The sequence below is a fragment of the Mus musculus genome, chromosome 7 (genome assembly GCF_000001635.26).
Source record: "Mus musculus strain C57BL/6J chromosome 7, GRCm38.p6 C57BL/6J".
In the NCBI taxonomy this organism is placed as follows: Eukaryota; Metazoa; Chordata; class Mammalia; order Rodentia; family Muridae; genus Mus; species Mus musculus.
The window spans coordinates 112,286,234-112,312,355 of NC_000073.6; the positions used below are offsets into that span (position 1 = coordinate 112,286,234).

Here is a 26,122-nt window from a genome sequence, read left to right on the forward strand (position 1 = left end):
AAACCTGGAGCCCGGAAGTCCTCCATTCTCCACGTGGACACTCTCCACATACCCAAGGGGATAGACACCAAGACCTGCTCCAGAGAGCAGGTTCTCTGACTTCTCAGGCATGGCATTTGTGAAAGAATTCCAGACAACTGTCAGTAGGCTGTGAGATGCCTTTCAGATATGTGCCCTTCAAGATGTTCTCAGAAAGAGAACGTTCTGTGGCAGGCTGTAGGCGAGTGTCACGTGATAATCATGTGCCTGCACAGTAAGGAAGGATGATGTGTGATTGGAGCCTCCTGATGTCTAGACACTATGATCTAGTTACAGTTTCAAAAGCATCTTAATTATAACCCACTTTATGGTGTAAGTTGACCCAATTGGAATTATCGAGAACTTCTGAGTACATCGCTTTGCTTCTTTGTAGCAGCCACAATGGTGGTCAAGATTACATTCCTTGTAGGGAGGGGGCTAAGTTCTCTGTCTGGGAAAGGATTGTGAAAAGCTCACAGCACCTCTCTTGCCTGCAGTGCCTTCTCTTTCTTTGCTGGAAAAAGGTGTCCATAGGCAGATACTCTGGGACTAGCCTGCTAGAACTAAGGATGATTGGCTTTGCAAACAGCTGCTTTCTGTGGCTTGAGTACCAGATGTGTGCATCCCACCCCCAGACAACAGATCCGGGTGCATGGAGTTGGCAATGGCTTTGCCCTTGGAAAACCGGAGGATTTGCTGACACCTCTCATTGGCTTGAGATGCCTTCATTTGTTTCCCCTAGCTAAGCCTAGGTACTACGTTTATAAAAAGTGACCCCGCCCCCCCCCACACACACACACACACTTGATTGTATCTTTTATTCTTTCTACTCTCTCAGCCGAGGCTGTGCCCTGAAACCAATTGTTTAACAAACCTACATTCATTAGATGGTAATATCTCCCAACCCTTTTGTTTTGTCACACATCTCTACCCCCTCAGCCTTTCCATTGGCCAATAATCTGTGTTCAGACTAAACTGACAAAGTATGCAAGAGTACTGGTGGGCACCTTTGCCCCAAAGTGGGACAGATCTGGGTTGAAACTTAGTCCTACTGTCTCTCAGATAAATATCTTGAAGTGGTTTGCCCTTACCTGCAGTGACCTCACTGAAGCAAGGAGATGAGATAGTGCCTGCCTCCTTCAGTTAGCTCTGCCTCACCAAATAAGATAGCTGGGTGTCTTTATCTAATAAGATGAAATCCCTGTATCTTTGTAAATCCTGGCCATTGTACTTCGGTTAGCTTCTGCATCCATGAACAGTCTGATTTGGTTTGACTCATTTACTCAATAGGCGAATATATATGGGTCTGTGCTGTAGATCAAAGATAATCTCAGTCCTTGGGGACATACCCACGAATTGAATAGAGAGATAAGAGCCTGGTATTTGTAAATCATGTTTTCTCTGGGAAGAGACAAGGAGAGAAACGTTCAACCAAAATAAAAACAGATGTAGAATTGTAATACGCATTAAGAACTAAGGAAGGAAAAGAAAGAGCGAGAAAATCAAGGAAAAGAAAAAAGAGAAACAAAGACAGAAAGGGGAAAGAAAGCCTCAGGATCACATGGTGGGGGTGGGGTAGGAAGGAATTTTGGAGGATTATGAAGCTTGGGATAAGAATGAAGAATGACCCATGCAAGAGGACCAGCAGGGAAGTCCTTGCAATTCGGGTGTTACAGATGGCCGCTGAGCTCTCTTAAATACCTCCTTAAACCTCCTATGGGCACGTGGTTATGGGGAGGGACTCACTAATGGAAGCCAGCAATCGGGGCTCAGAAAAAAAGTATAAAATATTACTAACTGGCCCTTTACAGAAAATAAATAAATTCCTGGCCCTGATATGAGGTCCCTCACAGCTCAGACACTGAACATCCCCACGTGTCAGGACACTAGGCAACTCCCTGGAACAAGAGTAACTCACTTGCCCAGTAACCCACTGTGTACTCAGGCTCCCGCTGGGAGCCTTCACCATCCTGATGATGCTCTGACTTGCCTGTTCTAAGCAATGTGAGACCACTTCCAGCCTGCTGGGCCCACCATATTCATGTCCCCAAATGAGATGGCACAACTATTTTAGGAGATCAAAATGCCAATTTCATATAAACAGCTCCTTTCCAGGAAGAAAGAACTGAGGAGAGGGGCCCTCCTTTAATATCTTTACACAGTGGGCACCGTGTACCATCAAGGTGTCTTAATGAACAATCCCGTAGAACATTCCCTCCATGCACATAGCAACTCTGGTAGATAGGAACCCCACCCCACCCCTTATCCAAAGACCAACAGCCTATGTAATGAGCCATGTGCTCAAAGCCACAGAGTGGCCAATGGCCTGCCTGCTTCACTTCTCTGCCCTGCCTGCTGTTTCTGGGGTGTTCCTCTCTGCCTATGCGCCTGAGGGAAGAGAAGCATGAAACTCTGGTGCTGCAGCCTCATCACGGAGAGCAAAGGAGGGGATGAAGAAGAGAGGCACCTTCTAACAGAGGGTTCCTGCCTCCTCCTCCTAGCCTCCTGCTGGGGCTCTGGGTGGGTGGGTGGTAACAGTGGACTAGCTGTTGTCTGGCAGAGCTGGTCCTGTGCTCCTTGGCTCTGCTTCTACACTAGCTCCAAGGACAGCTGCTGAGTCTCCCTTTTGCTGACCTCAGAGTTGGTGACAGAGGAAACCCTGGCCTTGTCTCATACACATCCATTACCTTCATGGCCTTTCTCATGATGACAAGCTGGCACAAAACTGCTGTCTATGGACAGAATTATTCTTATCCATGGCCGTGGGGGTCATGGGTGGTGATGGCACCAGTAGAGGACTCATGTCTCCACAAGGGAGATAAAAGATACCAGGCTAACCCTACACCTTGAGACAGGTGACAGCAAGGGGAAAGTCTGATAAAGCGTCAGAAACACCAGGTGGTGAGTCCCTGATCTGCCCACCATCAACTGTGTAGCTGCTCATCTTTTTGTTTGCTTGTTAAGAAATACGGTTTCTCTGTGTAGCCATGGCTGCCCTGAAACACACTCTGTAGACTGGGCTGGCCTTGAACTCAATAGATCAGCTTGGCTCTACCTCCCTAGTGCCACCACACCTGGCCTAGCTGTGTCATCTTAGGTGACGTTGTGCTTTAGAGCTGAACTGCCCACATTCAAATGGCAGTTCACTTGCTTCCTGTGTGCTGTGGCCTTTAGTGTGTGCTCAGCCGTTTTGTGCATTGGTTCCCTAAGTTCCAGTGGCTGTGAGGTCTGCTATAACTGAGACCCAGCTTTATCTCTCTACTGTAAAGTGGGACTGGGGAGACCTTGTTGTCCACACTCCATGTGGCTCCTGTAAAACCTACGTGAATATACTTCAAGCAAGCCCGGCAGCAGGCATGTCAGGCGCTTAGGCATGCTTCTCTTGACCTCAAGTGGTCCCCGGCTGTGGCACCTGTTGAGTGGAAACACTTGTCATTAGGTAGATTGACGGCTGCCATTTGAAGCCCTGGCTGGAATTCTTCCCACTGGGCAAGTCCTGGGTGGCACTGCTCAGCTTGTGTTCAGCCTTTAACACTGGATTAGTGACCTATGCTGTTGGCTCCTTCAAGAACCCACCAAGTCTGGCAGGCAAGGAGCATCCAGCTGTTGCTGTAATTTTCCTGCTGGAACTTGAGGCTGCCCACTGTTCTCCCAGCCACCAAACTAGGCTGATTCCAGGGGGGCAGGGGTTGCTGTCTCCCTGAAGGCCCCTCTCCCAGCATGTTGGTACTGTTTGACTCTTATAAACCTTATCACCTCATAATTCCATTTAAAAAATGTGTCTGGTGGAAACACTTCAGTGTGAAATCAGTGTCAACAAGCACATTCATTGCAGGGCTGCAGTGGGGGGAGCTGAGATTAAGCCATAAAGAATCCAGAGGATGCCAGAGCCTGGTCCAGGCTGACCGAGTGCCAGCCCTCTCCTGACTGGACTGTTGCAAAACCTTCCAGGATCCTGCCTTGCCTCTTGTGTGTTTCCGCTGGCTTTGTTTTTCCTAAGTGACTTTAGGCTGGACTCCTGTGAGTCACAAGAGAAAGTCGTCCCCTCCGGGAGGAGGGAGGAGGTGAAGTGTTCCCTTTCATGGCCAATGAAGAGAGACAAGTTGGGTGTATTCATCACAGTTCTCCAGAGACAGAACCAGTGGGACATATGCAAGACTACCTGAGGACAGTGTCCCTTCCTCTTTTCTAACACCTTCTAGTGCTAGAACACCTTCTGGTGCTAGGCTCATAAGGGGTGTATCTCCTGAGAAGTCTTCAGGGGGATGGTGTAGACAGGCTTGAAAAAAAACACTCAGATGTACCACATCATAGTACCATAGAGGCTGTGTGAACTCCTGGTCTGCTACCTGCCTCTCTAGGGCAGTACTGCACACACACCACAGGCTAACAGCATGCTCTGGGACCAGGTGCAAGGGTTTAGGGTATGACTTCTGTATTGTGGCTAAGTGACCGTGGAATCTGATGACTAGGTTAAATACATGATCTGTGCACAGTTGTTAGATGCATGATGTTTGCACCATGATTAGATGTGTGGTCTGTGCACCATGATTAGATACACAGTGTCACGACCAGATGCCTGGGTTCATTTTCAGCTCTCCTACTCAGCAGCTATAGTTGCAAAACATTGTCAGTTTTGGACTGTGTGATGTGAACATGGACTTAGCATGGGAAGGTCTTAGCATGTAGTTAAAATTTAGCTATGATACTATGGGAACCCCTTAATAAGCTACTAAGAAAGAAAGAAGATGACAAAATGGACTAATATTTCTGGAGTTTGCACCATGAATATATTGTAGCTCTGCTTTCCCCGTGTGTGGATTCTAACTGACTTTGGGTGTTTTGGCTTTGGTTGTGTCTTATACTATCTTAGAAACTTGTTTCCCTCATTCCTTCTCAATAAATGTGATATTCTTGTGACATCCCAGTTTGGATCTTGGAAGAACCTTTGACTGCTCTCCTGAAGGGAGAAAGGGCATCCAGTCAGGGCCCTGCACTTGGTTAGGAGCCCCTTGCTGGTGACCCTAAATACTGAGCTGCCAGCCAGAAGGTTGAAGTTTCACAGAGCTACACAAAAGAAAGCCCATTGACAGGGAGAAATGATTTAAGTAAAACAAAGGATGTGGGCTGGAAAGATGGCTCAGTGGTTAGGAGCACCGACTGCTCTTTCAGAGGTCCTGAGTTCAATTTTCAGCAACTATGTAGTGGCTCACATCTATCTGTAATGGGATGCAATGCTCTCCTCTGGTGTGTCTGAAGACAGTGATAGTGTAATCATATAAATAAATAAATACATAAATCCTAAAATAATAAAAGTAAAGGGCTCAGTTTAATCTCAGCAGCCAAGCTAAACAAACAAAAGACAAAACAAGCAGGCATAGTTGAGTGCATTTGTAATCCCTGCACCAGAGAAGTGGGAGAGGAGAATTCCTGGGATTTACTGGCCAGCTAAGTTAGCCTAACCTGAATGCCCCAAGTCCTAGTGAAAAGATATTGTCAAAAAACAAAAACAGAAACTAAAGTAGACAGCTCCTGAAGAACAGTAGCTGAAATATTGAGCTGCATGGGGAAGTCATAGATCTAGTCAAGATTAAGTCTGAGGCATACCTTGAAAATACCTGGTCAAGAGAAATGCGTGATTTAGAATTTAGAAGGTGTGAGGGGTAACGTTGAGATGGCTTGGTGATTAAGAGAACTAGATGTTCTTCCAGAGGACCCAGGTTCAATTCCCATTAGCTACATGGTAGCTCACAACTGTCTATAACTGCAGTTCTGAGGATAAAATGCCCTCTTCTGGCTCCATGATCACAGTAACACATGTATATACATACATATATATATATATATATATATGTATATATATACACACATACACATATAAGCAAAACACTCATACACAAAAAATTAAAATTAAAAAATTTAAATCTTGAGTAAATATTGATATCTGAGTTCTTGCCCTGAAATAATTGAGAAGAAATGTAAAGATTCTGCAGTTGAGAGGCACCAAGAAGTAAGACAAAGTGCTGAATAGATATATAGATGAATAGATGTGTGGATGACTAGATGGATGCGTGGATGGAGGAATAGGTAGATGGATAGAAAGAGTCATGGATGAAGGAATAGATATGAACAGAATGCATTCATGGGTGGAGCAGCAGGTATCGGAGTACATGATGCATGGATATGTGGATGGGTGGAAGACTCGATGAATGGATAGATGAGTGCATGGATGGAGGAATATAGGTATCTGAGTACATGATGCATGGATATGTGGATGGGTGGAAGACTCAATGAATGGATAGATGAGTGCATTGATGGAGGAATATAGGTATCTGAGTACATGATGCATGGATATGTGGATGGGTGGAAGACTCGATGAATGGATAGATGAGTGCATGGATGGAGGAATGATATCTGAGTACATGATGCATGGATATGTGGATGGGTGGAAGACTCGATGGATGGATAGATGAGTGCTTGGAGAGTAAAATCTAATTGCAGAATCTTCGCGGCAAGTATTTTGATGTTACCCAAGATTCTTAAAATTTTTCTATTTGAAAAATGTTCACATTTTACCAAAAGTACTATAAAGATGTTAGAATTAAAAGGAAGGGCCTGTAATAGGAAAAACACAAAAAGCAGAGTCCAGAACTGGTAAGATGGCTCAAAAGGTAAAGGTGTTTGATGCCCACCTGGACAGCCTGAGGTCAATCACCAGGACCCACAGAGTGGAAGGAGAGAACTGATTCCCAGAGGGTGTACTCTGACCTCCACTTATGTGCTATAGCGCGCACACACACACACACACACACACACACCATAAAGTATAAAAAATTCTTTTTTTTTTTTTTTAGGCAGATGCTTAGAATATTTACCAACGTTTAAAATACTGTAGAAAACGTAACTAGACATGTAGGTATCATATAGTAGGTACCCCTTTTTTAAGTTAGAAAAATGAGGGATGGCGAAAGGGAGGCAGGTGAGAGGGACATATGCACGCTGATGCCATGCACAGAAGAGCCGAGAAGGAGGGGAGGTAGAAACTGAAGTCAGAAGGAAACTGTACACAAGGTCACACGGGGCCTGGAGGTCACAATGAATTCTTCTGACTTTGAGTTCTGAGAGCCACAGGAGCCGGTGAAGGGTGGTCAGCTGGGAGAGGCCAGGCCTCTCGTCAGAAGGGCTGTGGCTTCTGCATAGGGGAGAGGCTAGAAAGGGCTGAGGGTGGGACAGGGAGACCAGGCAGGACCCCTGATGCCAGGGCAGGGAGGGATGTAAGGGACTTGAACAGAGGAGACAAAAACTGGTTAGATCTGGATATGCTCAAAGGGAGTCCTCGGATTTGCTGTGACAACGAGGTGAAAAAGGATCAGGATAGAGGTTAAGGGTGTAGCGAGCTCGTTTATGTACACAGCTGGAGGAGTCCATAACTGTTCCCAAGACAGCAGTGGGGAGAGGGGGTGGGGAACAGATTGGGAGCAGGCTGTAGATCTATCTGTAAGACGCTTACTTATTAGAGCAGAAATGTCAGCATGCAGGTGGGCCATGATTGTCTTCTGGAATCCAGGAGAGTTCAGGGATTGAGTGGATGGTGAAGCCTACCAAGGGTGAGCCTGAACCACTGCTCATTAGAGCCAGGAAGATGAAGGCAGCAGCCTAGGTGCTGGCACCTGTGGGGCAGGGTGGAAATTTCCATGTAAACACTGCTAGGAAGGCACTGCCCTTCTCCAGTTCCTCTCATCTGTCATTGTTCTAGAAGTAAACGCAGGAGATTCAGCTATTCTATCCCAAACCCGCTATGGGCAAAAGGAGGAAGGGAGACCCTACTGCTCCAGGACCCTCCAGGTCTGGCTCCTTCTCCCATGCCTACCTGGTTTCAATTTCTCAGCCCTCTCAGCCCCCAACTCTAGCCCTGTCCAGGCTCCCCACTGGTCCACAGCCACCTCCCTCTTCCTCAGTCTTACCATTTCTTCTGCCTCTCTAATTCCCCCAGCTCAGTTCTCCAATCACGTTCCTTCTCCTATATGGCTCTTCCTTGGCTAGAGTCACCAATCTGTGCCTTCTCCAACTTCTCTGAACATTCTTTGTATCTGTTCTTCTCTCCTCCCAACTGTGCTTTCTCAGTTTCCTGAGGCAAAGGACACGAGTCCACCACCCTCCGAGCCGTCTCACAAGTCCCCACACATCTCAGGAGATGGGAAGAGAATTGATTATCTCACTCCTAGGCCTCTGACCTGGAAAAAGGAATAGCAGCTTGGTGACCTTGAGCCTGACCTCTGACACGACAGGTCACATTTTCACCCTTGTTCTACAACCAGGAACTAGGTACTCACTCTTCCCATTGGCTGTGGGCACAGCTTCTCAGCAGGCAGTGTGGGCCGCTCCAGAGCTTAGTCCAGTCTTAGTGCTACTGTTAATGTTGCTCTCCTGAGCAGGGACACACGTGAGTGCTACAGTTGACTTTCTCTGCTAGCAGGGACTGGTCTGAGGTAGCCCTTGTGCCTTGGCTTCAGGGACCTTGTACTTTAGGTGGGAAGATGCCACAAGGCTTAAATATTGCCATAGGGGTGAAGACTGTGCTTCCAATTCCAGACCAGTGCCAACTTGAGCATACTCAGAAGACTAAGGGATGTTTGCAAGTGAAACTCTCAGGACCCAGAAATCTGTGTTTCCTACTTACACTATTGATGAGAGGAAGAAGAGGAAGAAAAGGAGGAGGAGGGGGGGAGGAGAGGGAGGAGGAGGAGGAGGAGAAGGAGAAGGAGGGGGAGGAGGAGGAGAGGGAGGAGGAGGAGGAGGAGGAGGAGGAGGAGGAGGGGGAGGAGGAGGAGGAGGAGGGAGGTACTGAGACACTCCAGCCAGTGGGGAGGGAAAGAGGGAAATGGAGTGTTTCTCTTGGAGGAGATATTTCTTGAGAGGAAGCATAGAGATGGGAGAAAGCTAATGTGGTCACTAAGTAGAGTGTAAGGGTTAGTCAGGAGGGGCTAGGTTTGAATGAGATATGAGAGAGCTGGGCTGAGGATGCCATTCTATTGGTAGAGTGTTTGTCTAGCATACAGGAAGCCCTGGGTCCAATCCTTAGCACTGTCTAAACTGGGTATGTTGGCACATGTCTCTGGTCCCAGCACTTGATGGAGATAGAGGCAGGAGAATCTGAAATTCAAGTCATCCTTGAACTATATATCAAATTCAATTCTAGCCTGGGCTACATGAAACTGGGGCGAGGGTGGGAGGGCAGAAGCAGTCAGAGAGTTGGATGGGGCAGGGTTCCACTAATCAAAATGAGTTTTAACAGCTTGCCAAAAACGGAGCATGAAGTGTCTGTGAAGAGCCTTCCATGGCCAGGCCTTCCAAGGACTCCTTGGTGGGCACACCTCCCATTGAGGTCCCCTCTTGGTTGTTGTGCAAAATTAAACTATAAACTCCTCCAGCCTCCAGCATGAGCCACCTCCCTGGAGTCAGAAAGCAGATGCTTGGCTTCACTTTTCACACTACAATATGAACAGTAACAGCCATGGGCTTCCTGCCTGGGTTCAGATAAGTCTCTTGTCCTAACAGCCAGAGGCTGTGAAGCCACCCTAGCAAGTACAGAGCTCTGCCTAAGAGAGCCAGCGTGCCTGGATGGCTATTGTTACCAGGGAGACCTAGCAGGCCACCAGCTCTCCATAGAATTGTGCTATCTTACTGGAGGCGTTGCACCGAGGCACCTGCTGGCATGGCTTCTCAGGACCTGCACAGGCTCAGGCCCCATCTAGCCTGGGAACTTCCGTCCTGGGGAAGCTTGGCTGGGCATAGCCCTGTTGTCCCCTGCAGAGAGTCCCTGTGAACTCTGGCTGCATTCGTGTGTCCTCAGTGAAGGGAAGGAAGGAAATGGCCTCCCTCCATTCTCACCATGAAGTTCCTGGTAACTCAGGCTTTGTACTCTCGAGGCAAGCTATTGAGAGCATAGGCCTGGGTTCAGATCCAAATGTAACGGTTTACCTGTCACACGATCTTAAGGAGAATTTCTTGCCTTCTTTGTCTCCATTTTTTTCACCCCTTCAAAACTGAAGACTGTTCATGACTTCCAAGCTGAGGGGCAGAACATTTACAAATGAAACTGTCTTTCGCCATGGTCATACCACTCACCCTGTGTGTGTGTGTGTGTGTGTGTGTGTGTGTGTGTGTGTGTGTGTGTATGTATGTGTGTATGTGTGCAGGTGTTGCAGGCATGTATCCCTATGTGCTTTGAAGGCCAGAGTGTCTCGTGCTAACACTCTGTGCTTTATTCCTTTGGGTCTCTCACTGGGCCTGGAGTTAGAGCTTCCAGTCACGAGGCTCCAGCGACCCTCTTGTCTCTGCCTCCAGCTGTGCTGGGATCACAGGTGTGTGTGTAGCTACACCAAGTTTGTTTTTAACATGGGTCCTGAGGATTTGAACTCAGATCCTCATGTGTGCACAGCAAGGGCTCTTATCTGCTGAGCCATCTCTTTAGCCCTTACCTTACTTTTCTATGCCTCCATGTTTCCACTTCCAAGGTGGGTATGATGCTAACACTTTCAAAGTGTGATTAGAAAGATGAAACACAAGAAGTGGTTGGGGAGGTGGCCAGCAAGTAGGGAGTGCCGGCAGAGTGCTTTTGAAGTGTGTTAAACTTCATTTCAGCCGAGGGCCAAGGCAGTAGTGGTCAGTAGGAAATGAGTGGCAGACCCCCATTTTCATTGTTGCACAGCACCTCTCCATAGCCTTGGCCCATATTGCACCCAAGGAGAAGGGAGGCAGGAAGCAGAGACAGAAACAAATACTGTAGACTGTTGAGGGACTGTTGAGCCCTGGCCTAGCCCTGACTCCACTCAGTGACTCTTGTCCTTTCCATCCTGGGTCCCAGCATCCCCATTTATGGGCTAGGAGGAGGGCCAGTTGGAAGGTGCACTGTGCCATTGAGAAATTAGTAATTAGATTGGGGCTATGGCTCGGTGTGTGAGGTACTTGCCATGCAGTGTAAGAACTGGAATTGGGATCTCCAGAAGCCACATACTTGCTGGCTAGGTGTGGCAGCACATCTGTAATCTAGGCTCAGAGGCAGTGATCTACAGACCAGGCTGGCTAGCTAGACTAACCTGGGTCTGTGATCTCCGTGCTCACTTGAATAATATAGAAAGTGATTGAGGAAAATGCCAGGTGGCAACGTCACAACTTCAGGCACACACACACACACCTGCACACACATGTGTCCCCATGCCTATACATGTGAACATACATACACACCCATGCATACCACACAAATACATACATGCAAAAAAGGCAGGTGGAGTTGGAGAGATTGCTCAATCATTAAGAGCACTGGCTGCTCCCACAAAGGATCTGGGTTCAGTTTCCAGCACCCACATGGCAGGCCACAACTATCTGTAACTCCAGTTCCCAAAGATCCAACAACCTTCATAGGCACTTGCAGGCAAAGCATACACACACACTCACACACACACACACACACACACACACACACACACATATACACACGCACACACATATGTTTAATATATGTGTGTATGTATGTATGTATGTATATGAATTTTAAAGAGTCATGCTTTCAGGGCCCCTCTGAGGTAGAGATCTATGTAGAGCAAGAGATCTATGTAGCCTCCACTCACACCCTACTAGCATTTATGTCTTGGCTAGGTATACTAGCTGTTGTCCCCCTCCTGCTCCTTGATAAATAGTCTGTTTTTCCATGTGGTGTTTGTCTCTTGTCGAGAATGTGCAGGTCTGAACTCTTCTAAGATTATCTTTACAGTGGATTTCCTGCTGGTGGTAGATCTGCTTGCTCCCCAATGAGCAATAATTCACATGGCCCAAGAGCACAGATAATACCGCCGTCCATGATGTAGGTGGCCTTGGCAGCCCCCTGCTCCTTCTGTCTGGGTGGGAAGCTGCAAACGTTAACCCCAGCTGGCATGCACCCAACATCCCTCTCATGGTCAGAAAGCCAGAACTGAGTTGGCGTTGAGTGGGTGGGAAGCTCATTCATCCATCAGCTACGTGTTGGGCCTCCTGTGCGTACCAGGCAGTGGATGCGTTCCAGGCACACAGATAACACAGCGGATGGGGCAGCTCTTGAGACCCAGCCAACGATAACATGGGAGCTTTGTTCTGGGGCAGCAGTAATGAGTGAGCCAGTGGGACCATAAGAGAAAAGTATGCAGTCTAATTTAGGAAGGCCTTTGGGCTGTGTGTGTTCATGGGGTCGTGGTATGTGTACATGTTTGCTTATATGTGTGTGTAAGCCAGAGGACAACCTTGAATGTTACTCTTCAGGAGATATTTCCTTGTCTATTGAGATAGGGTCTCTTTCCTGCTGGTGGTAGATCTGCCCACTCCCCAGTGTGCAATAATTCAGTCACCCCAGTGCATAGATAATACTGACATCCATGATGTAGGTGACCTTGGCAGACAGACCCCTGCTCCTACTGTCCGGGTGGGAATCTGCAAACGTTAACCCTGGCCTGAGCCTCGCCGTCTTAACTAGGCCAAGGAGTCAGTGAGCCCCAGGGGTCCTCCTGTCTCTACCTCTCCAGAGCTAGGCGATAGGTGTGCACCACCAAACACAGATTGGTCTTGCTCTCCCTGTTTTTGTTTTTGTTTTGTTTTGTTTTGCTTTTTAGCCTGGGTTCTCTCACTCAGCATAGGTTCTCCTGCTTGTGCAGGGAACACGTTACTGACTGAGGCTGAGTTTTAACCAAAAGCTCTATTTATTGAAAGTCTGTTCTCAGTGGTAGTTGCTGGCTGGGTCTGTGGAAAGGGGAGAGTCCTTTGCCTCTGCATTCAGTCTGCTGAGCCACGCCTGTCCAGAGCCTCCACTGGCCATGGGCATCCCTGGAAGCCAGGACTGCTCCTCTGCTCAGACACACGGCTACACAGTATTTGACCCCTTGTCAGAATGCCAAGGCCCATTCTGATCATAACTAGCATAGTCCAAGAGGGAACTGTCCTGCCTCCACAACCCCAGCCAACAGGCCCTTGTGCCAGCCTGGATTTTCTCCCCTGATATAACTAAGCCCACTGGCATTTGCTTTGATTAAGATTATGGTATGATTGGTATCTCTGAGATTCAGGCCCAAAATATGTAACAGAGCTTAGGATGATGGGAAAGCCAAACATTCACTGATGGAAAACCAGGTGTCACCAAGAGGGCTGGATGTGAGACCTGGCTAATATTTGCACTCTCTATGTACAACAGCCCCTGGCTGGAGGAGAGGAGGTTTCCTGCCTTGTGTGGAGACCGGAGATGGGTCAGGCCTGGTGAACAAAAACTGCAGAAGGCCTCTGTCCCCTTCCTGCCCTTCTTCACCCTACATGCTCTGGCTGGCCCAGCCTTGTCCGTGGAGTGACAGAGCTCACCAACAGGAAACATGCAGTAACTGCATAGACATGTAACGGGTCCAGACTTCGCCCCAAAGCAAACCTCACAAGCGTGGGGTTTGGAGCAGGCTCTGAAATGACCGTCATTGTCTGGCTATGTGGAGCAAGAAGCACTGTGGAGGGTGAGATAAAGTGTGGATTTGGGCTGAGGAAGCTGGTTGTCTCCAGGCATGTCCAGAGAGGAAGCCAGCTCTGCCGCCCCCACCCCCACCCCACCCCCATGTACTCTCCAAAATCTCTGGGGGTGAGTCAAATCTCAGCAGTGACTTCATTTCCTCTAACTGGGTGTCTACAAACTCTTTGAACGGTTCCAGCCAGTAAACTATACTGATTGCAGTGTGGGAGCTTCTGATACGCTTGATCGAGTCTTCCTCTGGGACCTTGGCAGCCTAGGGGAGTGAGACGGCCAGAGGATGGAGTGTTTGTTCAAGCAGGGGGATGTGTTTTTAAGATAACATTTAATCCCAAGTAGAGGGACGTTTCCAGATGTCTCAGCAACATCCGACAGTGAGTGAGGAGCGGGTGATGGTCTCCTCCATTGTTGCCTAGGTGAACAGTTTCACCTATTCGTCTATACCTACCCGCCCATCCCCCACCCCCACTCACCCACCCACACCCTCACCTGTGAGCTCCTGCCTCTGCTGGACTACTGCCATGTTTTCAGGTCTTAGGCAACACGGAGACTATGCACAAAATTAGATGTTTATGTGCCTATCTAGGTCACCATGTGTCCCCTTCTTCTGTCCTAACAGACCATGTCCTCCCTGAAAGAGCACAGGATCTTCTTCAACATGCAGCAACTTGGCATGGACCTTGTACAAATTCCTGACTCTTCTTTACCCATGGCCCCAGTGCCAACAAGACCAGTGCTTTTAAGACCCTCAGCATCTGGGTGCAGACTAGCTCTCCTCTTTCCCTCCCCTTCCACCCCTCTTTCTCTCTGAATGGGCTCCATCAGCCGAGACAGTTGGTTTTCTTTTTATTCTACCAAACCAGAAGCAGCACCGCACAGTAGGCTTGGGAGGGAGAGCATCAAGCTTTAGATCCTGGCTTCATCCCTTTCGTTCTGACCCCATGGACCAGTTAGTTACCTTGTGGCTTTGTGCCCTGATTTCCCCATTTGGGAAGTGGTCAGAGTAAAGGTTCTCTTGTAGGAGTAATTCAGTTCCTGAATTGGAGAAGTCAAACACATGAACCTGGTGGGTGCTCCACAAATGTGGGTTACAGTGGATAACAATGTTGATGATGATGACGGTGGTGGTGGTGATATAGATGTCGATGATGATGGTTATGGCATGGAAAGCCCCTTCTCTGATGTCCCTTACAGCCTATCATGCAGAATTAGCTTTTCCCCTTTTGTGTATGAAACAGAACAAACTACAAGGCATTCTACTTATTTAAAGTTCAAATTTGCCCCATGGCCTGAGAGTCTCTAGAAGCAAGCACTAGTTTTCAGTAATAAGACTCCAATATTCAGGGCTAGAGAGCTGGCTCAGTGGTTAGGAGCACTGAGTGTTCTCTGGGAAGATCCAGGTTCAACTCCTAGCACCCTCAGGGTACCTCTCAACCATCTGTAACTCCAGCCAGGGGCTCTAGTGCCCCCTTCTGGCCTCCATGAGTACCAGGCATGTGCCTGATGGCACAGACATACATGCAGGCAAGGCATTCAAATGTATAATACAATTTAAAACTTTGTAAAAACAAAACAAAATCAAAAAACCCAAGAATCCAACATTTATACCAGTGTGTGGCACACTTCTTTTTAATTACCTTTTTCTCATACAATTTTTGTTTATTGAGCATTACCTAGAATTTGCAACCCTCCTGCCTGAGTTCTGGGACTGCACTCATATACCACTGTGCCTGAAGTTTTCATTTGTTTAATACTATGTGTGTACTGCATATGTGCAGTGACCATAGAGACTAGAAGAGGGTATTAAATCCTCTGGAACTAGAGTTACCCCTGGACCAGTGAGGCACCATGTGTGTGCTGGACATTGAACTTGAGTCCTCTAGGAGGAGCAGCCAAAGCTTTTAACTGCTGAATCATCTCCAGGCCATTTTTCTTTTAGATAAGGCCTCACTATTTTATTGTATGTAATATAATCAACATACTATAAAATTAATCCTACTAAAGTAGATAACTATCACCACTGCCTAATTCCAAAAATTCCAAAAACAAAGACCTACCTATATATCCAGTAGCACTAGCTTCCCAATCTATTCCCCACCTCACCCTTAGCTTTATCACCACTAATCTTTCTGACTCTACAGATTGCCTGTTCTGGAGTTTAGATCCCCAAACCCACATCAATGACAGCTGGGTGTGGCAACCCATCTGTAATTCCAGTGTTCAGAAGGTAGAGATCAGGGGTCCCCAGAGCAAAAGCAAGATAGCAAGCTAGACTGTGTCAGCAAACCACAGGGTCACTTGAATAATGTGGGGGGCAATCAAGGAAGACTCTTGATGTCAACCTTGAATCATACACACATGCCTGCACTCACACAGACAAACGTGTATTTGCACCCATGACATCACACACATATCATGGCTTGCTTATCCATCGATTCATAGGCTCGTGAGTTGTTTGCAGCTTGGGGCTGATATGAAAAAATCCTTCCCTTGCTGTTCATGGAGAGGTTTTCAATTCTCTTGAGTGTATGTACCTAGGATTGGGACGGTCGGCTAATATGGTACCTCCATGCTTAACTGTTAAAGGAATTGCTATAACAGACTGAAATTGTTTGCACAAGCAATATGTGAGACTTGAATTTCCAGCTCTTGATTCACGTGCCCCATCAAATTCGAGCCTTTACTACTGAGGGCTTGGTTTTGCATTTTTCTGTTGGGACCTTTCCATCTACTTTCTGATTCCTTGTATATCTTTATTGGGGAAAAATGCTATTTTAGTTTTTTTCTCTAAGTATTTTAATTTATTTTTCATTTTAAACTGTCATGACTTCATGCGTATTAGATACAAGTATGTTTTCAGAACTTACAAGTTATGTGGCTTGCAAATATTTTCTCCCATCAGTGTGCCTGTCTTTTCCCTTTCTTCCTTTCCTTCGGTAGGCTGGGGAAGGGGTTGGGGGTTGGGAGCTGAATGGCCTGGGATTACAGACATACACCACCATACACCATATTCTTTTCACTGCCTTAACTATAATGTCTTTCAAAACATCTGTTTTATCTTAAGCTTTATTTTTATTTGTATTGGGGGCATCTGTATGACGATGCATGATGGCCAGAAGAGGATGTTGGATCCCAGAGTGGTTGTGAGCTGGGAATAAAACATGGGGCTTCTAGAAGAACAGAGAATGGATCTTCTTGGCCACCGATTCATCTCTCCAGCCCCAACACCAAAGTTTTAATCTTGATGAAGTCGTTTGTCACTCTGTTCTTTTGTTGCTTGGCTCTTGCTGGGCTAGCCTATGGCCACAGGAATGATGTTCCATACACTTTCACAGCACAGAAGCACATTCCTCCCTCATTGTGTGCTTGTTTAGTGGTGCTGAGGATAGGTAGTCCAGGTCCTGCACACACTAGGCTAGCTCCCTACAGCTGAACCGCATCTATAGCCTAATGTGCTTTACAAAGGGTGATCCTGTTGACAACAGCTCTATGAGGAAAAGCAGCACTTCACAGACCCGGTTCAAAAAAGGATGATAAGAGGTGGCCTACCAGGGCTGGGGTCAGATTTGGTCTAGCCTCACTTAGAACCACCTGTGCATCTTACAGTGCCTTCTCCTAAAATCCCTTTGCATGTTCTCCCTGGGTTTGGACAGTGTCTAGTCTATGATGGGCCTACAGGGAATATATATACTAGGCAGATGAATGACTGGTCTTGGCAGATGCACAGAATGCTGTGGCTGGTGAGGTGGGACCTCTGTGACAGCACTGCCTAGACACTCAAGGTTTCTCTCCTTTCCCCCCACAGTGTCTCATCGTCGGAGGAGGACCATGTGGCTTGCGCACTGCCATTGAACTTGCCTACCTGGGAGCCAAAGTGGTTGTGGTGGAGAAGAGGGACACCTTCTCCCGGAACAATGTCCTGCACCTCTGGCCCTTCACTATCCATGACCTGCGGGGCCTGGGGGCCAAGAAGTTCTATGGGAAATTCTGTGCTGGCTCCATCGACCACATCAGTGAGTGGGGCTCAGGGTGGGGTGCTTGGTGCTTCAGGATGATCCAGGTCTCACTGTTCATGGACCCATCTTGCCACATCTAGGAGTCCCAGATGGTCCTTTGACCATGGATGCTCCATTCATCCAACTCTCAGGTGTTACCTGGAGGACTGTGAATTAGTTACTTTCTTTGGCTGAGACCAAATTCTTCACCTGGATCAGCTTGAGGAGACATTTGTTTGGGCTCAGCCCCTCGTGGCAGGAAAGTGAAAAAGGCCAACAGCTTTGTGGCTGCTAGCTCATATCTGGCCAGATCCAGAAATGGAGAAAGGCCCTGCAGAATGCCCAGGCTATAAACTTCAAGCTCTCCCCACACCTCCTGTATCTACTTCTTCCAGCTGGGTCACATCTCCTACAGGCCCTACAGTCTCCTAAAAATGGTACCACTGGATGGAGCACAAATGAGCCCATGAGGACCTTTCTCATTCAGATCATGATGGTCTGCTTTGTGGCTTATTCTGGGATCTGTCTTAAGTCCCATTGGTCATGGACCCTGGGATGCACTGCTTGCCAAAATACCTGTCTCCAGGGCCTACATGCTTGACACGTAATAGATGAAACAATAAACATCTGCTGAGTGAATGAATGAAATACAGAGCCCAGAGGCAAGTAGCAGAGACGGTACGCTCAGGGAGCTCACTAGATTTTGTCAGTAATAAAATATGCTTTAATAGAGTGAGTCACACTCCCAAGAGGCATGTGAGAGAGAGAATTCACAAAACCTCTAACAGGGCCAGATGGTTGAGACCTCCTTGTGCAGAGGCATTGGCGCAGTGTACTGCTAGTACTGCGGAACCGGGCAGGTGGTAGATCAGAGGAGTGACGTAATCGGATGTATAATCTCTGACGGGTCTCTCACCAGTGTTCCTTAGAGCTTTGACAAGAGAGAAGGCAACATAATGTGACTTCAGGGAGGTTGGGAATGGAAGTTGAAACTATAGCATCTGAAGACGCTGGCCAGCCTCAGAATGGCTGGATGGAGCGCAGCTCCTGTCCCGCTGGCTGTAGGTCACTTGTGGGATCTTGAGGCTTTGGGAGAGGCAGTCTCCCTCTTTCTCTCAGCTTCACAGGGAAGAGGTCTCCAGCTATTATACTTATGACACCCGAACTTATGAAAGTCAGGCAGATTGTGTGGGGATTTAAGTGTTTGATTTAAATACAAAGCATTTATTTCCTCCTGACCTGGTTCAAACTCCTTACTTTCTTCAGGCCTCAATTTTATCTCTTATAAAACAGGATTAATTCTGTCCCCTTGAATTGTTAAAGTTACATAGGGTCAGGTTTGTAACATGCTAGCACATGTCTGTTATGTAGTAAATACGAAAGTACTCTTTGTGTCCAGTGGCATCTAGTAATTGGGCTGTCACATGTGGCCCTCAGACCTAAAAGAACGCCACACTTTTCCATGGGGGTGGATGAGAGGGGAGCCCAAAGAGCCATGTCCATGTGAGACCAGAATTGATGGGAAGTGTGTGGGGTGTGGGTGGGCCTGGAGAGAGTGAGCCGCCACTAAGGGTGTAATTTATTCAGACACAGAAGGATTTACCAGCAGCGGCCCCAGAGTGTATTCCCACTTTGGGATGAGAAAATTCCAGGAGTTCAACAGAAAGAAATTTGTATTTGCCCAGAAAGCCACAGCATGAGCTGGCAGGGTGCTCTGTCCCACCCAGAGGTCTGTCAGTGAGACTACGGAATGAGGCTTTGAGCAGGGTGCTGAGAGGATGTGGCATTCCAAGGGCAGCTCTGTAAGCATGGAGGTGGGGGGACTCACAGAGCTCCTACTGTGTGCTGGAAGCCAGGAACCTTGATACTGTGAGGTGTGTCCAAGCCTCCCCTGGAAGAACTGTCTTCTCAGCGGGTTGTGGCCTAGGTTTTATCAACCCAGCTGCCCGGCAATTGTTCCGAGATGGGCAGTCTCCGTCCCTAGCCCTGCCTCAGGCTTAGCACTGCTCAGCAGTTCTCTGTATGACCTGTGTGAGGACTCTCCACTCCCCATCACTGTTCTTCCAGCCCTAGGTTCTTAGCAGTTGCCTGTGTCCTATGCCTAAGGGAGAAAGGCTGTTGACCTGCCCATACACACTCATTGTCCCTCCTTAGCATCCCAGGATGGAAGCACAGCTAGCCATCCCTTCCAACCCTGGTCTCTCTTGGATTTCTCGCCTTCTTCTTCCCCAGTCCCCACCACCAGTCTTCCTGGACCCTGCCCTCTATGGAGACCCCATTATTATTCCTTCGCTCAAAAGGATTTGTTCTAGAAGAGGAAGTGTGGACTGTGTATCCTTTTTGTCACAACACTAAAGAGATTTATTTTTTAACCCAGAAGCGCCCAGGCTTCTGGGTGTCCTGGCCTCATGTGGCCTCTGTTGTCATCAGTCTCCCCATGGTATCTAATGCTCCCAATTAATCCTCTCCCGGAGTCCCAGCCAAGGCCCCATCACTCTGTTCATCCTGCTTCCTCCATTAGAGAGCATGCGCCCATCTTCCTGTGCCTAAGAGGACACCTGCCACATTGTAGGTACTCAATGAATATTCAATACCCAGCCAATACAGAGAAGCCCACAGCAAGCTTAAAGCTTTTTACTGTGAAGAAAAATGCTCAGAGGAATGCCCCTTTATGTACGGAACAAACAAGGTTGCACTTAGAGGCGTTTGAAATGGTAAAAAGCAGAGAGCACTGAGCCCAGTTGATGGGGAGAATTCTCTGCCTTTTCCCTTCCCACTAGAGAGGGAGAAACTTTAGGTTTAGGCCTCATCCATGAGCCTCTTCTTGTGGCTCCTGACTCTCACTAGCTCCTTCTCTATCTTCATCTCATCAGATCCAGAGTCTGGCTCAGCAAAGGTATAGAAAAGACAGACAGATCTCTCTAGTTAGAGCAGCACGGTGCAGGTAGAGCAGAGCTGCCGGATCCAACAGAACTGCACCCGTGGTCCACTTTTGGCTTCTGTGTAGCCTTGAGCCGTCCTTTGACTTTATCAAGTCTCAATAGCTCCTCCATTACATGAGAATAAGAAGGGTCCCCAAATGAAAAGCCTTGGAGCGCCTGGTACAAACTCAGCCGACATGGCGCTGTGCTCTGGGCTCTCTGGGCCACAACTATCCAGCTCTCACACACACATGCTGCTCGTGTCTTGCTCCTGACGGTCCCCTCCCTTCTTTCCTTCCTCACAGGTATCCGACAACTGCAGCTTATCCTCTTCAAGGTGGCCCTGATGCTGGGAGTGGAGGTCCACGTGAATGTGGAGTTTGTGAGGGTGCTGGAGCCTCCTGAAGACCAAGAGAATCAAAGTACGGTCGGATTTTCTTTCTTTGCCTTGAAGGCACATATCCAAATGGGAAGCTTGCTGAGGCTATCTCTGCAAGTTATTTTTTGCTGGGAGCTGTTTGGCACACTTCCACTGACAAATACTTTACCTTTTTTGACCATTTCTGTGGCTTTGGGCTTATTTTTCAGCTCCCAGCAAGGGTGGGGGTGATGGTGGAATTAGTACCATGCCATGAAGCCTATAATTTGGTTACCCAGACCCTAGGAAGATGCAACTTTGACAAATGACGTCCAGTCAGTGGCAGGAAAGAAGACAAATATGGTAGTGTAATAAAGTTCACACATACTTCAGTTCATCCTCAGGTAGTTTACACCTGCTATACCCGCAAAATATCTTTAAAATATAGTAAGGAAACTGAGATGTCTAGAGCAGTTATAAAATAAAGCTTTTAGATATTTCTTGGTTTACACATGCCTTTTTTTAGAGTTCTATTGCTATGAAGAGACACCATAATCATTTTGTTTGTTTGTGGGGGGTGTTTAGGTTTATTTTGATTTGTTTTGTTTTCAAGACAGGGTTTCTCTGTGTAGCCAGAGGCTGTCCTGGAACTCACTTTGTAGTAGACCAGATTGGCCTCAAACTCACAGAGATCACCTGCCTTGCCTCCCAAGGGCCAAGATTAAAGTGTGCACAGCCCAGCGACCATGGCTATTCTTATATAGGAAAACATTTAATGGTCTGGCTTATAGTTCAAAAGTTCAGTCTGTTATCATCATGGCAGGAACAGTGATGGCATGCAGGCAGAAAGGGGGCTGGAGAGGTAGACAATGAGCCACTAGGCCTGGCTTGAACTTCTGAAACCCCAAAGCCCACCCCCCTAGTGACGAATTTTCTCCAACCAGGCCACACCTCCCAATAGTGCCACTCCCTATGGGGGCCATTTTCATGCAAACCACCACCATACATACACATACATGTATGTATGCATGTATTATACACATATATAGTTATATATGTTATTCCTAAATTCCTGAGATAGTCTTATGTAGCCCAAGCTGGCTCAAACTTGTTGTGTTGCCAGGGATGACCCTTGAATTTCTAAATGCTGGAATTACAGGAGCTGTCATGCCCAGCAGTGTTTTTAATTTTATTGAGTTTTAATTTATAGATCATAAGATGCTTTCATCTAGGCAGAGTATTGATAATATTCTTCTTTCTTCTTTTATTGTGCATATTTAAATTGTGATATTTTCACTGAGCATGATGGTGCACACCTGAAATTCCAGCATTGAGGCAGATGGCTATGCTTTCAAGGCCAGCCTGGGCTACATACTGATAACCCACCTAAAAAGCAATAACTAGAGGAAAGGAAAATTAAATTCTGATCTATTTCATACACCATAATCATGGGTTTTTTCTATCAAGGTTTTATATTTTGTTGTTTCCTGCCTTGTAAATGCTGAGTTATGAGGCAGTGTGTGTTGAAGACTTTGGGGTTTCCCATGGAGGACACACCCCTGACTCTTCCTGGCCTCTACCCAATATATTTGACAACTCAGGGAGGCTTTTCTTGCTCTTTTAGTAAGACATTTCATTTGGGGCATTCAGAGACTGTTTGCTCTTAACCAGTGGAACATCTCTACTGGATAGTCCTAACCCTGAGGATCTGGTCAGGCATTCCCCAAGAGTGCGCTACTATAACAGCAGACCACTGGAGCAAGCAGCAGAATTGTATAGTAACCCCTCGCCCCACCCCCCACACCACCCCACCCCACCCCCACCTTGGCATCCTGCACACTCTCTGGGATGAGAAGCCATTGAGTTGGGGCAAATATGGGTGACAAACACAGGGTGTGGGAGAAGGGTTTAGGGCTCACTAAAGGTCAGCACCCTAGCAAAGATAGGCCACACTAGGCACAGGGCTGGCAGTGCCTCCCTTTCTCTTGGCTTTGTTCTGGAGTGCACTGACACAAAACCTGACCTTACCAGAGAGAACTTGGATATGGACTGTCCATGTATGCCCGGCCTGTAGACTAGGAACCACAGGCTACCCAGGAGAGTTATGACAACTATGAAATAGTAAGCTTAATTCAAATATTATGAGAGGGGTTTTGCCATTAAAAACCCTCCATTGCCCAGTTCTCAACCATGAACATTGTATACAACATCATTTGTCATAGTGTCAAAAATCTAGATATGTCTGATGCCTGACCTCTCTTCAGGAGGCTCCACTGGGTTATTATCCATTTCTCATGGCCAACTGGGAGGGGTTGTATCACTCTCTCAGCCGGCCCCTGTCAGCTCATCTACTCTCTCTGTCCTGGTAGAAGTTGGATGGCGGGCAGAATTCCTTCCTGCAGACCACGCCCTGTCTGACTTTGAGTTTGATGTCATCATCGGTGCTGACGGTCACAGGAACACGCTAGAAGGTAAGGACTCTTGGCGATAGGGCTGAGAGATAACAAGGGGAATCAGAGAAGGAAGATGAAGGTGGCAGCCATTCCACTTTCCCTCTTGCTGGATCTTAGTATCCCCAAGTGAGAATATGGGTAGCAGAACCCTTTCAGAGCACCAAGATGAGGGATGGGGGAGGGCTTATCTGTGAAAATGCTTTCTAAAGGGGGAATACTGTGGGAAAAGTCAACACAAACTCACTGAACTACCGTGTTAGCCAAAGTGCACCCTGACTTCATCTAAGGCAAACATCTCAAGACTTTAATAGCATCCATTCATGTTCAAGGACTCCACAAACCAACAGAGAAACCCTCTTTCTTCATAACTCTTAAGCACGCCCACTGCTGGGCAGCTAGGCAAAGTGCCAGGATTCAAAGCCATGCTTCTCTAAGTCCAGCAGGCAGGCAGGCAGGCTTCGTGCGCTCATTCACACTGAAACTGTTGTCTGGGACCAGGTGTGATAAACCATGTGCCACCAGTAGAGTCTTTCAGAGTAGGGAGAGTTGCGATTTCTGAGTTTGCTTCTTTCAAGGGTCACAGGTTGCAGACAGATTGCTGGGAAAATTCATTCTCTGAGGACAGCATGCACATGCTGACCTCAGCAAGTTCTGAATGTGTGGGCCTCCAGCTCAGGCCTCCCCTGTCAGCAAGACTCTGCCCTGTCTCTACTCGCCCCGCCTTCATACCCACACCCATCTTCTTTCAGCAATATCTGACAAGACACTCCGAAGCTGCTAACATGAATACTTGTATGGTTTATGGGATTGTTCTAGTGGCTTGGGAAAAATATGAGTCTGGATATTTGAAAGCCCAGGGTTTATGCTCAGCCTGCTATCAGTTGGATCCTCTCAGACCAATCAGTAATCAAGAAAATGCCACCACACATGCACCTTTAGGCCAGTCTGATGGGGGCTACTCATCAGTTGAGATGCCCTAGGTTTGTGTCAAGACAAAGCCAGACAGCACACATACTAGGTACCAGCCACTAGGAACAGGTGTATTGGGGTTTGTTTTTTTTTTGTTTTTTTTTTTTTTTTTTTTTTTTTTTTGGCTAGGCTTTGGTATTGCTTGACTTACAGAAGTATCATCCCCATCTCTGTCTCTGTGTTTACAGAGCTTCTCCCTCAATGTGTATATGTGTCCACCTTCCCCTGAGAATAATGACATCAGCCACATTACAATAGAGGCTCTCCTCCAGTAGACCTTATCTTAAATAAGCCCTTCTATAATGACTCCATCTCCAATAGGGTCACATTCGGAGACACCAAGAGTTAGGACTTCATCAGTGGGAGAATGACAATGCAATACAGCCTATGACAACAAAGATGGAAAGAAAATGTGTTACTATCCTGTCTTCTGAGAGTTCAGCCAAATCCTATTTTTTAAAAGAAGATTTTCTTTTCCATTTAAAATGCTAACAAAATCATTTGGACCATGTAGGACCCAGTGTGGAAGGGCCTTCAGAGTGTGCTCAGTGGCATACCCAGCATGTCTGCAGAGGGCTGAGCTCTGTGGTAACCTGCTGCACAGATCACTTCGGTCACTGGTCTGTGGATATGGAAGAAGGGTGTGTGGTCCAGTATAGAAAAGAACAGAGCCCTACTGACTTCAAAATGCCTCTTGCGGGCACAAGCCCAGTGCCTGCCTGTCCCAGAGCCCCTGTCCCCACTGCCTGTGGGACACCGAGAAGAGTGTTCTCAGCAGTGCTGCTGAGTTTGCCACCGGATCCAGAGAACTGACGCATCTACCTTTCCCTTCTGCAGGCTTCAGGAGGAAAGAGTTCCGAGGGAAGCTGGCCATCGCCATCACCGCCAACTTCATAAACAGGAACAGCACAGCTGAGGCCAAGGTGGAGGAGATCAGTGGTGTTGCCTTCATCTTCAACCAGAAGTTCTTCCAGGACCTGAAGGAAGAAACAGGTGAGAGCCTCATCTCTAAAGCAGACCCTATTCACAGTGTATGTGTGAGTGCATGTGTGTGTATATGAACATGTGTGTGTGTGTGTGTGTGTGTGAGAGAGAGAGAGAGAGAGAGAGAGAGAGAGAGAGAGAGAGAGAGAGCGTGCGTGCATGCATGCACACATATGTGGTAGCCAGAAGACAACCTTTAGCATCATTCTTCAGATGGTGTCCACTTTTCTTGCTGTTGTTGAGCAAAGGCCTCTCACTGGCCTAATGTTCAACAAGTAAGCTAGGTTAAATGCCCGGGGGGGGGCCTGGGATCTGTCTCAGCCTCCCCAGCACTGGGGTTATAATACCATACATGCCTGCCTTCCCCCACATCATGGATTCTGGGGATCAAATCTCATTCTGCAGTACTTGCAGATCATGCATTGTTTCTGACTAAGCCATCTCCCTAGTCCCTTGTCCAAGCTTTCTGAACTGTTCATAGACCTGTTGGCTTCCAATGTTTGCTGGAAATGGAGAAAGGAGCAAAGCTTTCTCTGCATCCGGTGAATGTCCAGAGGTCCTTCAAGGACAAGAGGGATTCTCGAGAGAATGTACTAAGTGTTGTATGTAGAAATAGACAACAGACTTTGCTGATAGTTAATGGCCATAAACTGACTATCTGTCCTGTGTCAGTGCTCAGCAGTGTGGAGTACAAAGACAATGTTAGCCCCACCCCTTCTGGAGTTTCCCCTATCCAAAGAGGGTACCCACATAAAGCACTGTAACACAAGATAGTCAGGAAAGCTGTGTCCAAGGTCAACATGAGATGCTGGGGACACTCTGAGGAGGGAGCTTATAATCTGAGGGGAGAACCTGATGGACCCCAGGTGCTTTACACAGTACATCAGCTGCCC

At 47.4% G+C, this 26,122-nt stretch overlaps 1 protein-coding gene across 5 annotated transcripts in view, besides 1 other annotated feature; it reads left to right on the top strand.

The window, feature by feature from the left end:
- Mical2 (microtubule associated monooxygenase, calponin and LIM domain containing 2) overlaps positions 1 to 26,122 on the top strand; it is a 129,370-nt gene that overhangs the window by 60,409 nt on the left and 42,839 nt on the right. For all 5 annotated transcript variants that reach the window (XR_001785575.2, XM_006507954.2, XM_030242685.1 and 2 more), the window contains exons 4-7: positions 17,355 to 17,562; positions 20,771 to 20,887; positions 23,193 to 23,294; positions 25,083 to 25,238. Coding sequence is in view for 4 of the 5 variants with exons in the window: in XM_006507954.2 (XP_006508017.1) it covers positions 17,355 to 17,562; positions 20,771 to 20,887; positions 23,193 to 23,294; positions 25,083 to 25,238 (583 nt within the window). In the remaining variant the exon portion in view is untranslated. The remainder of the gene's footprint in view (positions 1 to 17,354; positions 17,563 to 20,770; positions 20,888 to 23,192; positions 23,295 to 25,082; positions 25,239 to 26,122) is intronic.
- Positions 11,592 to 13,189: an enhancer, noted in NCBI's record as "VISTA enhancer mm79". NCBI's record gives its function as "enhancer in: heart[7/7]" and the evidence as "EXISTENCE:transgenic organism evidence [ECO:0001131][PMID:17130149]".